Here is a 16554-nt window from a genome sequence, read left to right as displayed (position 1 = left end):
AGGCATCATAAGGTATATATAATTAAATACCCTGTTTCCCCAAAAATAAGACAGTGTCTTATATTAATTTTTTCTCCCAAAGTTGCGCTAGGTCTTATTTTCAGGGGATGTCTTATCTTTCCATGTGCTAGGTCTTATTTTCGGGGAAACACGGTACTAAGTGAAAAGTGCCTTCAGTTCAGATTTCGGCTCGGTTCTTGCAAAGGCCTTGTAAATAGAAACAGAATGTAGTTCAGCCTGGAAAGTGGTTGGAGGAGGATAGAGTAAAGTTAAAAATGAAAATTATGTGTGATACGTGGAAGAGAAGAATTGGATGTAGGCTGAGGGTACTAGGTTTCTGGGATTTGAGCATCCTGTTTCTTGGGGGATGGTAGGGTTTGGGAGGTGCAGGGAAGGCTTCACTGAAGAGACACTACCCGGAGGTATTGAAGGATGCACAAGGGAATTTGCCCCATGCACAGAGTGGCAAGAAGAGTGCGGATGTGGCACTAGCCAAAATGACAGGCTGGGTGACTGCCAGGGGGTAGTTCTGGAGGACCATGCCCTCGGGAGGATGTGAAGGGAGGATGGGGTGGTGAGTAGCCAGAGAACAATGGCTGGGTTTTAGACAGAGAAAGGACATGTTGGGTTGTGTGTTTCCAATGGTTGGCTGTGGTAATTGTGTGGGATGTGAGCAAGAGGAGAGGATGGCTGGAGAGGTCGGGAAGAAGCTGAGAGGTGAGCTGGCCCGAGGGTGGAAAGGGTCTGAATGAGCCTCCAGGGAGGGAGGCTGTCTCGGAAGGGCAGGGGAGGGAGGTGTCGTATTGAAATGTGAATTTGAGAGGCTTCAAGTGGAACATGTATGAAGTCCTAGGAGACATAGTCAAAGTGATGGGTTGAGGAATAGATTGTGGACAGTCTTGAAAGTCAAGAAGTTTGAATTTCTGCTTAACACCTGAGGAGATTCGGCACAATGAACATCCACTTGCACGTGAGCTTCCCTCTCCCTTGTGAAGGGTGACTGTCCCCCCAGGAGGACAGCCCATGGTCTATGGGCTCCACTCAACTCCCTTGTGGACCATGGGAGGACATCGCAGCCACACTCCTGTCCTCTCTCCTGCATCTTCAGCTCTTCCCTGACTTTCTCAAAATCACTGAGGGCCATGGGACCTCTTGTAACCAAATAAGGTTACCTTCCTAATCTACTTTTCTCTGCTTCCCTTTACCACAAACCTCCCTGAAATTGCTTTCCGGCTGGGACTCCCCATGACTTCTCCATTTTATGAATTTCTTATCACTCCACCAAAATCACTTTTGTCCTGTCCCAGGTGGCTCAGTTGGTTGGAATGTCATCCCATGCACCAAAAAGGTTGTGGGTTAGATTCTCAGCCAGGGCACATAAATAGGTTGCGGGTCTAATCTCCAGTCTTGGTGGGTACGGGAGGCAACCAATTGATATATTGAGGTTTCTCTTTCACATCAATCTCTATCTGTCTTTCTTCCCCTTTCCCTTTCTCACAATTAATAAACATATCCTCGGGTAAGGATTAAAACACACAGAACAGCCTACTCTTGTCGGACTCCCCAGTGACTCCGTGTCACCGAGCCCAGGGGTCTTGGCTCTCTCAGCTATCGTGTCTGACCTGTCTGAAGCAGTTGTCTTTTAGTTCTTTTCTCTTAGTTCTTATCCTGCCTCATTGACCACACTTCTCAGTCTTGCTCATCTTTCTTGCCTTATGAATGTTGTGTCCATTTACGCTCAGAAAGTTCTCTCCCAGGCCCATGATTGTAAAAGCCATCCATCTCCTAGTACTTATCTCCTAATGATTTACAGATTTATTTCTCTGGCCTGGACCTCTTCCCTGAGTTCAGACTAGAATTTAACCACCCATTTAGCATCTCTACTTAGAAGATCTCCAATAGGCCTCTCTCAGACATAACCTTTGGTCTCCCTCCTTCCTTAAACCTGCTTCTCCCCTACTTTCCTAGTTAGTACCAGGGGCCCAGGCCAGAGAATTTGGAGTGACACTTGACTCCTCCTTTTCTCTCCTTTGTCACCCACATCCACAAATGCTATTAGCTTTCTGCATTTGATGTAGATATGAAATCCAGCCACTTACCATCACCTTTACTTTCCAAGCCCAGGACACGGCACACCTGCCCCAGATTGTTGCAGACAGCCTCTGCACTGGGTCTCTGCTCTCACATTCGGCAGCCAGAGTCACCCGTTGAAAATATATTGGTCGTAGTATTCTGCTCAACCCTGTAGTGTCCTCCCATCACACCGTGGATGATCCAAAGCCCTCGCCTTTGTTTAAAAGGCCGTACAGTCTCCTGTCTGACTTCCTCACCTGCCATTCTCCCCACCCTCACGCAATAGAAAACTGCAGAGAGGATATGATTGGCCAGTTCACTGGAGAAATACAAGTGGTTCAGGGATGAACAGACAGATGTCCATATCACTAGGCTTTGAGGAAAAAAACAGAGTGCAATGTAATATTTTACCCATTACTTTGGCAAGCGATGGATGATGATCTGGTGTTGCAGATGTGTAGTGAACAATTTCCAACTTACATTGGTGGTGTCCTTTTTGAGATCAGTTTTGCAAGAAGCTTCAAAGAGCCTTTACATTTTTACAATTTCTAAACTAGAAAGTCTACTTTTCGTAATTTGTACAAAGGAAACAATTGGTTGACTACTGAAGTTTTTATTTGTAATTATTGGAAAACAGAAGCACCTTAAATCACTAATAGAAAATATCTAAGTTATGGCTCATTTATACAATAGAGTACTGTGCATGCATTGAGAAGAACATAGAAACATCAAAACGTATAGCTGTGTGTGTTTTCCAAGTGAAAAGAATCAGGATACAAATCAATATGTATAATGTAGACTCATTATAAGTATACATAAACATGTTCAGAAAAGAAATAAGTGGTAAGGATATATAGCTAAAAATTGACTTCAATTGGTAAGATTAGAAGCAATCTTTACTCTTATTTTGCAATAAGCATTTGTTATTTATAATTGGAAGAGATAAGAGAAAGGAAACAGGCTGCATTGTCTAGATGCACCATATATTCTTCACTTGGCAAACAGAGGCTGCCTGGCAGGAATTCCTTCAATTTCCTGGTCCCTTCCTCACCCGCCCACCACTGACCACAACAAGCATTGCACCTGTCTGAGCATAGTGCCTTATCTCCGGCCACAGGAAGATTGGTTCTTCCTTCTGTCTGAATTCCTCCCTGCTCATTGACTCATCTTTTGCCTTTGTCCTCCGTATCTTCATGTTGGTGGCTTTTCTTATCAGTATTTGAACATGCTCATGGCTCACCCATTTTCCACAATCTAAGTAGTGCTTGCTTGCTCTGTGTCTAGCACTTTATCCTAAATTTGTTACTCTCTGATTACTTTGTAGAACTTGCTCATAGTATTCTAGTAGATTATTCTTTTCTGTATTCATTCATTCACACAAGTATTTTCTGTGTGCTGAAGGCCAGGGATATAGAGATGATGGCTCACAGCTTCTGTGTTCAATGCGATTACAGGGGAGTGAAATTCACCCTGAAATAACCCCCCCGCCCCCCAATAACTTATAGTGTTTAAGGCTTTTCTTTGGAGGAAGAGATATACTAATAGTTGTTTCATCTGTTAATTGAATTTTTCTTTTTTACCTTAGTACTATTAAGTCATTAGATAAATACTACATTTTAAAAGCACAATGAAATACCATTGACAACCCTCTATAATGGCTACAAGAAAACAAAATGGCAACACCAACTATTGGAAAGGTTGTGGAGCAGTTGGCATCCTTATCCATTGCTGGTGGATAGGCCAAGAACAGCCAATCTGGAAAACAGAGTGAGAGTTTCTTATTTAATTTACCACATGACTCAGTAATCCCATTCCTCATTGTCTACCCAAGAGAAATAAAATCATGAGTTCACACCAGAACCTATACATGAATATTCATGGTGGTTTTAATTCATAATTTCCCCAAACTGGAAACTGCCTCGGCGTCCTTCACCTCGTAAATGGGTAAACAAACTGGAGAGTGTTCATACAATGGAGAACTGCTCCACAGTGAGAAGAAGTGGGCAGCCGACACACTCAGCAGCATGGATGAATTACAGATGTACTGTGCCCAGGGAAGAAGCCAGACTCAAAAACCTATCTGTTGTGCTGTATGGTTCCACTTGAGAGGGAAAGCAAACATGTAGGATAGAAACATCAGTAGTTACCAAGAGCTGGGTATAAGAAGAGGGGTTGACTATAAAGGGTACATGGGGATTTGGGAACGATGGAATTGTTCTATATCTTGATAGTGGCAGCAGTTACTCAAGTATACCCATTTATCAAAACTCCTAGACTATACATAAAAAAGAGTGTAGTTTACATTTTGTGGCTTATACTGTAGTAAACCTGACTTCACATTATTTTTAAGGCAACCAAAATTTTTTGATATGTGTCATATTCACGTGTTTCATAAATCCAAACAATATGAGGGAATAGAGTGAAAAACCTCATCCCTACCCTTGCTACCTAAAATCACCAGGTTTCTCATGCATTTTGAAGTTTCTCTGTATGTAAGTATCATCATATATTTATACTAGAGGCCCAGTGCATGGTCCATTGGACTGGCCTGTGCTCTCTCGCAATCTGGGACCCCTTGGGGGATGTCATACTGCTGGTTTTGGCCCGATCCCCACAGGCCAGGCCGAGGGACCCCACTGTGCATGAATCCACGCACCAGGCTTCTAGTATGCATATAAGACCTTTGGTTAATCTCTTCCCGCACTCCTCCTCCCCCCTTCCCTCTGAGATTCATCAGTCTGTTCCATGTTTCAGTACCTTTGGGTTGAGCGTCTACCTCTCTGGTAATCAGTGCACATCATAAGTACCGGTGGAAGGATAGGATGGTTCGTTAGGCATATATATATATATATATATATATATATATATATATATATATATGTAATATATAGATGTTCTCATTTTTATGATTCCTAACAGAACACAGCTTGTTAACATAAATTTCCATCTTTTCTCAATATCATATATGTTACAGTTCTTTTCATACCTGTGCATTTAGATCTTCCATTCTTTTCTGTTGCCACATGGCACAGATGTTGTTGTGTAAGGGTTTAGACTGTATTTGACCAAATCTCCTTTGATGGACCCACATTTGTTCTCCTTTGTTCATAGTGTTGCAGTGAATAACTGTAGATGTAGGCAGTGCTGATATAACTCTTGTACTGGAAACAATTTGTTCCAATGCAATTGATACATCAGGGGACAGTTGTAGCATAACCTGAAGTCTGAGTTTGCTCACGTGTAATTTCATTTCTGAGAAATGGTAGGTGAGTATGGAAAGCTGGATTGGAGTTGTGTAGTAATATGCAAAACACACCCCCACCTCAGGCTTCCACCTGTGACCCCATCTCCCTGTGCTGAGTCACACTGATCCACATCTGGTGTAACAATTTCCCTTCTACCCTTCTTCCACCACTTCACAAAACTCAAAGGCCACAGCCCTTGGACCCCACCTCCACAAGCAAACTGCAAGTCTTTTTCAAGGCAAAGTGTCGTTTTGATGTTGCATTATCTATATACTAGAGGCCCGATGCATGAGGATTCATGCAAGAACGGGCCTTCCTCTCCCTGGCTGCTGGCACTGCCTTCACTCCGGCCAGAGCTGCCTTTTAGCTCTGGTCCAGAGCTGCCTTTTTGCCTTCCCATGCTGACCAGAGGCCCAGAGCAGCTGGGGCGGTGCGGAACGCCTTGCATCGTTGCCATGGCAATGACACAAGTGCCTTAGCCGCTGGGCACCTGCACATGCTAATTAAACCTCCATCTTTGTTGGGTTAATTTGCATACTCCTGACTGGCTGGTGGGTGCAGCAATTGTATGGTCAATTTGCATCTTACTCTTTTATTAGTGTAGATTTCTCAATCTTTGACATGTATAAAACGATGTCACTGATGGTGGTTTTGAGTATGCCCCTACGCTTAATTTTGGATGGAAGCCCTGTAGTTTTTAATGACTGATGTTGCATAGTGAAGTGATTTATAACGTGTTATATGTACATTGCATCATTATCACAGAACTGATTGTACCGTGTGTGGGTCTATCAGCAGAATAGATTTCCAGGTGGTGGAAAGGCACAGAGTTAGAAATTATATTCTAAGGGATTGCTGCTGTGATATGCTTAAATTATGCAGTTGATTTTTCCTTTTTCATAGAGGGTAGAGCTGACAAGTGTCAGCATGGTTTGGGAATAATTATTCCCCTTAATCTTGAATTTGTGGGTGTTTCTGGATGCATGAGGGCCAGTAAAGAGGATTTTTGCATGTTGGGGCGAGGCAGAGCCTCAGGAGGCAGGAAGCTCAGGAAGAGGGGAAGAGGATGGCTAGCCAATTGCATTTGTGAAGATGGGACTTTTCTCCCTAACTTCTTGCACACAGAGAGGCCTTCAAGCCAGGAGACAAGAAGGGACTAGTTCTCAGCCCGGAGAATTACTGCCTGTGACAGAGCCAACCCCAGACACATCCACCAAGTGCCATAGAAAACAATGGGCTTCTGGGCCTTTTAAATCCCGGAGTTCAGACTGTGAGGCCCAGGCTGGAGCATTCAGAGCAAAGAAATTTGCTAAGAGGAACAAATACTTTCTTTCCCAAAGTATGTGAAGATAAAGAGTCGACAACTGGAAAACAGGGAGGACGTGGACCCAAGAGTTCCATATCTTACTATAAGGTTTTACAAAAGTGTCCAGACCCTGCCAGCTTATTATATTTGTTCAGCATTTCTTCAGAGAGTTCTAAGCAAAAACAAAACAATTAATCATTGAGTGGGAAAACATGCCTATTTTCTAACTTTAGTTTTTTCTAACTATAAAAAGGCTATGGTTCCCTTAATATCAGCTTACCCTGCATTGGAGCCAAAAGGAAGTAAATGACCTTAAAAGTTTGAAAATAGAACCATGATAAACTTTACACTTTCTTAATACTGGTTTCTCCCCCATTTTTGTTTGATTGATAAAAATTGCTTTCTGTGTTATAAAGTAACAGTGTGAACTTTTATAATGTTGAAGATGTCGTTATAAAATTAGTTAAGTTAAAGCATCTTAAAATAAATTAGCATTTATTTAGCAAAGAAAAAAAGCATTTGTTGCCCTAACCAGTTTGGCTCAGTGGATAGAGTATTGGCCTTCGGGCTGAAAGGTCCCAGGTTTGATTCCAGTCAAGGTCATGTGCCTGCGTTTCAGGCTCAATCCCCAGTGGGGGGGGCATGCAGGAGGTGTCCAATCAATGATTCTCTCTCATCGTTGATGTTTCTATCTTTCTTTCTCCCTTCCTCTCTGAAATACATAAAAATATTTTTTTTAAAAAGAAGAAGAAAGTCATTTGTTTAGTTAGGTACTGTGAACATGGCAGATTTGATCTGGAAACTGGCATTTAAACTTGCAATTTTCTTGTCACCAGTGATTTTGAAACCTTGCTCCATTGTTTTGGGGCGTGCACAGTTCATTTCTGCATTTAAAAAATAAAAATGATGAAAAAGAACAATATCTCACATTTTGTCATCTCTTTGAAAATAGTAATTACTGATTCAGCTAAACTGCTCTTCATTTAATTTATTACCCACTGAGGATTTCTTTATTGAAATTTCTCTATTAAAATTTTGGTTTGCTATTAATATACTATACCATAACAAGAAATGGAATTTAAGCTCTTCATCTAAAAAGAAAATGAAATGTTCATTCCTCTTAGGCCTCTTTTCCCTTGTATGGTTAGAAACATTCACTTCAGTGCCTTCATCGGTAGGCATTTTTGCTTTTCGAAATATGTCCTGTGTTGGATTCTTCCAGGCAATGGTGATATTGCCATTCTTATGTACAAAGTTCAAAGGGAATAGAGGTATTAGTAGGTATTTAAAACTATTGAAGCACTGGGAACTGCTCATGACTGACGGTTCTACCCTTACAGCTGTATTCTCAATGTAACGTCATATTTGTACTCAGCCCACCTAAATCTAAGAGGCTGGGGTTTACGGTGGTTTGCTTTGTGTGACCACAGTGCTTTATGAAGGAATACCTTTGGGAGGAGGGACAGCGTGCTCAGAGGCACCAGCTGCTGTTGGCTTTGTTCGCTCTCTTTCCCACAGATTACATGCTTAGGAGAACAATGCAGGCAGTGGGCCGGCCTTCAGCTCCAGCAGAAGAAACGTCCTCCTTTGCCTTTGTCTGGGTCAAGACCCTTTTGAACACCTGCCAGACTGATTTGCTTTATTTAAAAGACAATATTTTCCACTTCTTTAAGATGGAACTTGGATGTGTAACTTTACTTTTATTAATAACGGAGCATCTATGGAGGATTTCTGTGTCCCAACCTCAGTGTTAACCTTTACGTTACCTCCTCAGAGGTGGGATCACTTGTGTGGCTGCTACTTCCAGGGGGAGTAGATGCTTAAAACTCTCAGGCACTTAGCTTTGCCTACCGGTTTCACTAGGACATGCTTGTCATGTGATGTAAAAGCACTATTAAAGATATATTTATCATTCCTTTATCACTTACCAGTTGCTTGCTCGCTTATCTCTTTTTATTGCCAAAAATAGTAATGTTATTTGAGAGAACATACTCCCATGAGAGGTTTAGGAATAACTTCAGCCTTATTTTTAATAAGGGTTGAGCCAAATTGTGTTTCATTTCCTAGGCTGACAGTTCTTTCTAGATCTGATTGACTTATGATACGTGGTTTCATTGCAGATTGCAGTACTTATCACACCCAAAGAATGTGTTGTAAAGTTAAGCCACTCGTTTTACTTAATAGGTTTAATGTGGAAATATGTCGAGGTAACATAATTATGTCTTAGCCAAAGTGGGAAACTTTTAACTTTGAAATTTTTATATAACTCTTGGTAGCTTTATCTTGCGCTGTCCAGTCTTCCCCTCAATTCTCTCCCCTTCTCTCTCCCACCTCTCTTACATATACCAACAGGCAAATCTCCATAAAGTGGTTTCAAACATTTGTGTTCTTGATAGAACCAAATGGTATTATTTAAAATAAAAGGCCTCCTGGAAAACTCTTTCCTTATATAAAAGGATATTTCCTTAATCATTAAGTGGGAGAAAGTTAAGGAGTTTAATTAAAATGACACATTGGATAAGATGACATATTCTCTCTCGAGATCATGAATTACATAATGAATCGATTTGGTATTTACTGGAGAATTAAGTTGCTTTAAAAAATAACATTCATTATATTTCTTTTGCAAAGAACATGTATGTAATGTTTTCTCTTAAAATAAATGAGTGTTCAATCAAAAACAAGTGTTTGGGGGAAATGTATTTGTAATTTTTTTACTCTCACAATAAAGATTGCTGCATTCTGTAGAAATTAGCCTCTTCGTGGCTACTCCAGCCCATGTTGCTAACAACAAAGTCTGAGTATGTAACTGACACTCTCAGGAAAGAGCTGTTCCTAACGAGAACGTGTTTTCTGTTTCTGTCCTCTGATGGCTGTCTCTCCCTTCTCCCTAACACAGCAAATGAAGAAGCACCCGTGCCGCCAGTGTGACAAGTCCTTCAGCTCCTCACACAGCCTGTGCCGGCACAACCGCATCAAGCACAAAGGCATCCGGAAGGTTTACACCTGCTCGTAAGTTCTGGCTCTGATGGGGGAGCACAGAAAGGGGCTGAGCGGATCTCACCGAGCTCTTCCATCTGTGACCATTCCTTTTCCATCCCCATCCTCTCTGCTCCACGGTGTACGGATTTCATTTCTTAACTGAATTCTGCTGTTTTGACATGCAGCTTCTTCTTTAATCCTCACTCCAGGATATTTTACCAGTGATTTCTTTTTAATTATTATTATTTTTTATTTTTATTTTTTTAGGGAAAGTAGAAAAGAAAGGGAAAGACAGAGTTTCATCAATGTGAGAGGAGCACATCGATTGGTTGCCTCCTGCACGGGCCCTGGTTGCCAGGCCAGAGAGGAGCCTGCAACCAAAGTACATGCCCTTGACCAGAATCAAACCCAGGACCCTTGGACACCCTATCCATGGAGCCAAACCGGCTAGGGCAACATGCAGTTTCTTGATTGGGCTGTAACACTTAAAATGTTGAACTAGAAAGGAGCTGTTGCTTGCCCAGCCTGTGTGGGTTTCTGTGTTCTTGGCTGTTAACCCACGGGTGTCCATTTTATCAGTGAGGATTTCGGAGAAGTGATTGAGTCGCAGTTGCAGGGTGGAGTCAGTTTGATTGACTCAGTAGTTCAGAGAGGCCCTGATGGGCTTGGTCATGGTCCTGGAGTCAGTCCTGGAGACAGGGTCCTGGAGACAGTTGCCCATCAGGACAGCTCTGTCTCAGTATGCTGTTGGCCAAGACACCAAAAGCATGGGACTGAGTGGCCAACACACTGGATAGTCACACCACCAGAGATGGTCATGAGCTACTAAGTGTGTGATGATCTGAAATAGTTATTATCAGTGAAAAAGCTTTATCCCACACTCAAACTGGAAGCTGTACTGCCTGTCTGAAGCTCGTGTGCACCACGTGGCTCCGGGCACCGTGAAGGTTGACTGTGGGGCCAGTGGGGCTTGGTTATTAGGGAACGTTTCTTGGGTAGGAAAGCGGGGACGTAGACTCTCCTTCAGCGACACTGAAGCTGGGAGTGATTTTGGAGAGATGAGAACCTCTGTAAAAAGGAGCTGTTGAGATTATATTGAAAGAATCAGAATTTAGAAGGAAGGCCCGGACTGGGAAGAAGGCCTGGAAAAGGAAGTCTGTCAGGGCATAATCCAAGTCTAAAAAAGACTCCTTCTGCACCAAATCAGACTGATCCTATATGGACACAAAAATAGTCAGAAAACTTTTTATAAAAGCGGCTCAATTTTTTTTGGCATAAATTGTAAACTTCGATTTTAGCAAAGTTGCTACTTCACTGTGGAGCATTGGTGTTCACTCAGGTCACCGTGACCCCTCTGTGTGTGCTGTTGGTGGTGACGGTCTTTCAGCCGTGACAGCGACCCTCACTGCGAGTTCCTTTTCAACAAGCCGTTACCCCCTTGTCTTTGGCTCCACAGGCACTGCCCAGACTCCAGGCGGACCTTCACCAAGCGGCTGATGCTGGAGAAGCACATCCAGCTCATGCACGGGATTAAGGATCCCGACTTGAAAGAAATGACAGAAACCACCAACGGGGAGGAAATAGAAATAAAAGAAGATACCAAGGTCAGACATGGCAGATGTGCTCTTTCTGACAGAATTGTGTTGACTTGCTTTTTTCATTCATTCTTTTCATTTAAAACTTTCTCCAGTTACACGATGTAAAAAGTTCTGACTATGCATAAAGATATGAAATGCTAGGCGATCTTCCTCTATACCCACTCTGACTTTTCCTCTTGCTCCTAAAAGGTAATCTTTGTTAAGTTTCTTCTGTGTCCTGCCAGCAATAGCTTTAGGGATCTACGTACATAAATAAATTTTAAAATTTGACGTTGACTCAGAAATTGCCTCTTAGCCAGAAGGGAGGTGTGAAGCTGGAAACACAGTGGTTGTGATCGGGCCCTAATAAAGGTTGTGGTTCCTTTTCTCTTCTCTTTGTAATGAAAGAAGACGAAATGGCAACTGCGTGCCTTATGCTTACATCAGTGGACAGTGAACTTGGATTAGACAACAATGTCTATAATAACCTGTGTACATGGCATGTGGGTGCCAAGAGCTCTTAGGGTAACCAAGAGTCCAGCTGATGGTTAAGGAGTCCTGCTGTCTTTGGCACGGTGCCGCGTCTGGAACGTACCTGGGTAAAGCCTGTGTGTGTTTTCAAGGAGTTACTCATTGAGTCGAGGCCAGACAAATGTTGCATCAATTGTAATTCTTTTCCTCAAGAGATGTCCGGAGGGGAGAGGGAGGGGGAATTAAAGAGTGTTTCTCTTCAAAGTGTAAATCTTTTGCCTTTTTAGAGAACAGAGGTGGAGGGGCAGGTCAAGGTGTATCAGAGGTGCCCTGTGAACAAGGCAGAAAAGTCGGGCCATGCAGCTGGGAGGAGGGAGAGTCCCTTTGGTTTGGATTTTTGGAAATCTCGAAATGAGGGATTTGATGCGGGTCAGATCTAGAAAGCTGGAAAGGGAGGAGAAAGGTATGACCTGTTGGGGGAGGGTCGGGAAAGAGCGATTACTAGACCTCTGGGGCTTCCAGTGACTCTCCATCTCAGTCACAGAAAAGACACACCTGGCTTTTTCCCTGCTTCAGTTCTTCAGTCCCCCAGCCCCTGACTCCCTTTCCTCATCTCTGCTCTCATGGGTCACCTGCTCCGGCCCCGCGGGCCTTTCTGCTATTGCCCCGGCACAGGCCCTGCCTCTGGCCTTTGCTTTGCAACAGCTCCCCGTGTCTGACCCCTTACCGCGTGTGGTCCATGGCTCATGTCCTCCTGCAGCAGGCCTTTGTCTGATGTCAGGCACATCATGTGTAACTTAACCCTCCCCTCTCCTTCCCCCAGCCCTCCACACACGCTGTTTTCCTGGGTGTGACACTGTAGGTTGGCTCCTTGGTTGCTGCTTGTCACGCTCCGTTGGAGCCCACCTTCCATCAAGGCGGGGACTTGTTTGTCCCCTGCTGGGCCCTGGGCTGGAGCGCTGCCTGGTGACACGGGAACTCAGATTTGTGGAGCGGGTGAAAGGCCGGAGCCATGACAAAACCCCGATCCTGGAGCTCACAGCACACGTTTCCCGGCAGCTCCAAGTCCAAGGGAGCTGGTCCCTTGTCATCCGTCCAGCAGAACGGCTTTCAGTTGTGTCTTTTTTCCCCCCCAAAGGTTCCCAGCCCCAAGCGGAAGTTGGAGGAGGATGAACCAGTTTTAGAATTCAGGCCTCCCAGGGGAGCGATCACTCAGCCACTGAAGAAGCTCAAGATCAACGTGTTTAAGGTCCACAAGTGTGCCGTGTGCGGCTTCACCACCGAGAACCTGCTCCAGTTCCACGAACACATCCCGCAGCACAAGTCCGACGGCTCCTCCTACCAGTGCCGGGAGTGCGGCCTCTGCTACACGTCACACGTGTCGCTGTCCAGGCACCTGTTCATCGTGCACAAGCTGAAGGAGCTGCAGCCCGTGGCCCAGCAGAACGGGGCCGGGGAGGAGAACCAGCAGAGCCCGCCCAGCCCCGAGCACGAGGGCGCCGACGGCCCTGCGTCCGACAGGAAGTGCAAAGTGTGTGCAAAAACGTTCGAAACGGAAGCTGCCTTAAACGCTCACATGCGGACACACGGCATGGCCTTCATTAAATCCAAAAGAGTGAATTCGGCCGAGAAATAGCCACAGACCTTCCCAGAAGGGGGATCCCTGTCCACATTGGAATACAGAAGACATTTTTGTTACAAGAAGTTTGCAGTATAATAGTTAACAGTACTGTCTAGGCTGTTGCAATATATTCTCCTTCAACATCCCCCCTCCACCTCGTCGTGTATATCCTCGATAAGTATTACAGCAGTATTTGAGTTTAAAAGAGTTTGTATATATTTAAATGGAAAACTTTTTATACTCTTTGTTACATGTTTGTATCAGTATTTAGTAGGAAATGTTTTGAGTTTGGGGTTTTTTTTGCGGGGGTGCGGTTAGGATTTTTTCTTTTTGTATTGTTCCTTTAAAACAGAGTTCTTAGTAACAGGGGCAGTTCCTGAATTCAAATAAACCATTTTATATGTAATGGATTTAAAAGGGTTAACTAATTACAGGCCAAGGTAAGGCCTTTTTTAGTGTTTTTAATTTTTAAAATTCACTACATACATTGTAGGGGATCGTTGGTCTCAAAACACCTAGGGACTCTTAAGTGTCTTAGCACCATGCTCAGCGTGCCCGCTCCGGTCTGCGAGTGCACCCCTCAGGCAGAGCGCACTCCGAGGGCACGCGGCATCTTCCGGGCCAATCCAACCTCTTTAAAGCAGCAGCCTTGCCGGCGAATAAAAACTTAGGCCAGAAACCCAAACGCAGGGGGATTTCCCTATCTCCATCGTACAGGGGTGAAAGGGTATCTATACTCTGGTCGGATTCACAAGGCTGGCTTCAAGAGCACAAGGAGATAAAGTTACGAAAGGGCTGGACTACTGTAAAAGTTACACATAACGTCGTTAGACCAATAGATTTCTATAGTCAAGTTTTTGTCATGTAATTTATTAACTATTCTAAAGACACAACTAAAGCTATCAAGTATTTCTCTGGCTCTTGACAGGAAGTCAAAATTCCTAGTTGACTAACCCTTGGCTGTCTGAAGAGTTGGCGGTTTTTTTTTGTTCTGGGTGCTACTGCCAAACATTCTGGTACTTAGAGTTGGGATGCACTACTCCAACCACCGACTTACCAGTGCAGCAGCGCTGAGCCCCGGGTTTAGTCCCTCACTTCAATAACTACACTTATTGGGGGGAGGAGGGGGATCTCTGCTCGCTGGGAGCACAGTGGAGTCCTCTTCTGTCCTTTCCATTCACAGTTCTCTGGGAGAGTTCTATTTTTTTTGTTTTGTTTTATGTTTTCTTTGGCATTTTTATATCTTGTATTTATCCCTAAACATGTTTTGTACTTTTTTTCTTTTCTTTTTTTTTTTAGGAAAAGGAATTCTTTTGTGTACATATAGATACTTGCATGATATACTGTAGTCAATGTTCGGTTCCTCAAAAAAGGTCTTGCTGCTGTCCAGTGTTATGCACTACATCCAGAAGAACTGTATTCAACACATTTCATCTGTAAATAAACGTGGGACATTTGGCCCTTGTGCTTCTGTGAGGGAGTTATTGATGGTGGGACTGTGACGTCTTCCTGAAGCTCAGGAAGTGATTCATTTCAGGGACAGGCTACAGGATATTGCAGAAGAATGGCGTATTCATTCTCATTAGCAATCAGCTGTTTGTCACTTTCTTGTTGATGCCATCAGGACACCGATGTAACCCAAGGGCATGATTAAGTATTCCTCAACTTGACATTCAATTGCTGTTACTTGTTATATTTATACTTGTATTGCTCTGAGTTGTATTCATAGCACTTTCATATGTTTTTGCATTGGAACCTTGCAATAAACCTGTGTGGTGGGCTGCACAGGTCTGACTAGCTTAATTTTCATGGTTGAGGAAGCTGAGTTCCGATTAAATTCTTTACCTAAGCCCTCATAGTTGGTAAGTGGCTTTGCGTATTAGAACCCATATTCTTGCTCTAAATCTAGTCTCGCTCTATATGTTTATGTACATATTGGCAAATATTCATTTATTCAACAAATAAAAAGTATGTGCAAAACATGCTACTAGAATTTTTGTTTGTGGCATTGTGGCTTTTATAAGATAACCTGGAAGTTGATTTACTCTTAAATACTTAGGAATGCTTGTGCTGAGATCCAAAATGAAGACATGAAACCCAGAGTAGAAAAAGAATACAGGATGCTGTCTCCCTAGGAGATTTGGATGGTTCAACTGAAGAGGGAATTGGTGAACTGGAAGATAGGTCATGAAGACATTACCGAGAATACAGCACAGAGATGAGATGAAATATATGAAAAAGATTAGAAGTCAAGAATGACCTAAGGAGAAGATCTGACAAGTTTAATAAGTATTCCAGAGAGGGGGGAAACAATTGGGAAGGGACATCGTGGAAAATTCTTAGCTCCAACGAAAGACATGAATTCTTCATTTAAGATGGTGAACACTGAGCAGACATCCACATTGGAACTTGTGAATTCTACCTGTTCTTCACCAATTGTAGATGCTGGGTGTGGTTGTAGGTGTGGGCATTTGAGAAACAGGATATAGTCATACCAAAGGCAGAAACCTGGGCTTGCTTCATGAATCCTTAGGAAGCCATTTCCTCTGGTGGGGCTGTGGTTGCTGAGGCTGACAGAGTAGGCTCAGGACAGGTTGCAAAAAGCCTTCAATGACGGACTAAGGAGTTTACTTCAATACAAATTAGTTCTTTGGACAGGAGAGCGACATAACCAGATTAACTGGTAACACTGTTTAGGAAAGATGGTGGGAGAGTGTGTATCAGGATAAGTTAGGTTATACTACAGTTGCAATCCTAAATCATTTTTGTTGTTAATCTTCACTTGAGGATATTTTCCCATTGATTTCTAGGGAGTAGAAGAGAAATAGAGAAACATTGATGCTACCAAGATACAGGTTCTTGACCAGAATCATACCCAGGACCCTTCGGTCCTTGGGCTGACGCTCTATCCACTGAGCAAAACTGGCCAAGGCACAACCCTAAATCTTAACAAGATATATTTCCTGTATTCAATGTATTTCATGTCCATTGTGGGTTGATTGGAACATTGTTTCAAATCTGCTTGTTCTCTTATCCCACTGTCACAGAGGGAAAGGGCAATTAAATGCTTTGACCCCAAAAGTGGCACATGTCAATTTTCACAACTCCAGTCACAAAATCATAAGAAAGACAGGAAGCGCAACCCTACCAAGTGTCCAGAAGACAGAGCTGGAAATATTTGGACAACATTAATGACCATGACAGGAATAAAGTTGAAATCAGTGTAGCAGGGGTGCTAACACATGGCATGAAGGCTTAACCTAGGAGTAGCCTTGGCAG

The 16554-nt window shown here is 43.3% G+C and overlaps 1 protein-coding gene across 18 annotated transcripts in view; it reads left to right on the top strand.

Moving 5' to 3' along the window:
- The window catches only part of ZNF532 (zinc finger protein 532), a 92781-nt gene extending 77513 nt beyond the window's left edge, over positions 1-15268 (top strand). For 14 of the 18 annotated variants that reach the window (XM_045574814.1, XM_045574812.1, XM_045574805.1 and 11 more), the window contains 4 exons: positions 5473-5556; positions 9524-9636; positions 11063-11210; positions 12793-15268. In XM_045574814.1, coding sequence (XP_045430770.1) covers positions 5473-5556; positions 9524-9636; positions 11063-11210; positions 12793-13290 — 843 coding nt within the window. In that variant the 3' untranslated portion in view covers positions 13291-15268. Of the gene's footprint in view, positions 1-3658; positions 4264-5472; positions 5557-9523; positions 9637-11062; positions 11211-12792 lie in introns of those variants that run through there. The other 4 variants (XM_045574818.1, XM_045574816.1, XM_036419425.2 and 1 more) reach the window with 2 other exon arrangements.
- The last annotated feature ends 1286 nt before the right edge of the window (positions 15269-16554 follow it).

The sequence above is a fragment of the Pipistrellus kuhlii genome, unplaced genomic scaffold (assembly GCF_014108245.1).
Source record: "Pipistrellus kuhlii isolate mPipKuh1 unplaced genomic scaffold, mPipKuh1.p scaffold_m20_p_6, whole genome shotgun sequence".
NCBI lineage: Eukaryota > Metazoa > Chordata > Mammalia > Chiroptera > Vespertilionidae > Pipistrellus > Pipistrellus kuhlii.
This window is presented reverse-complemented; position numbering and strand designations above follow the sequence as displayed.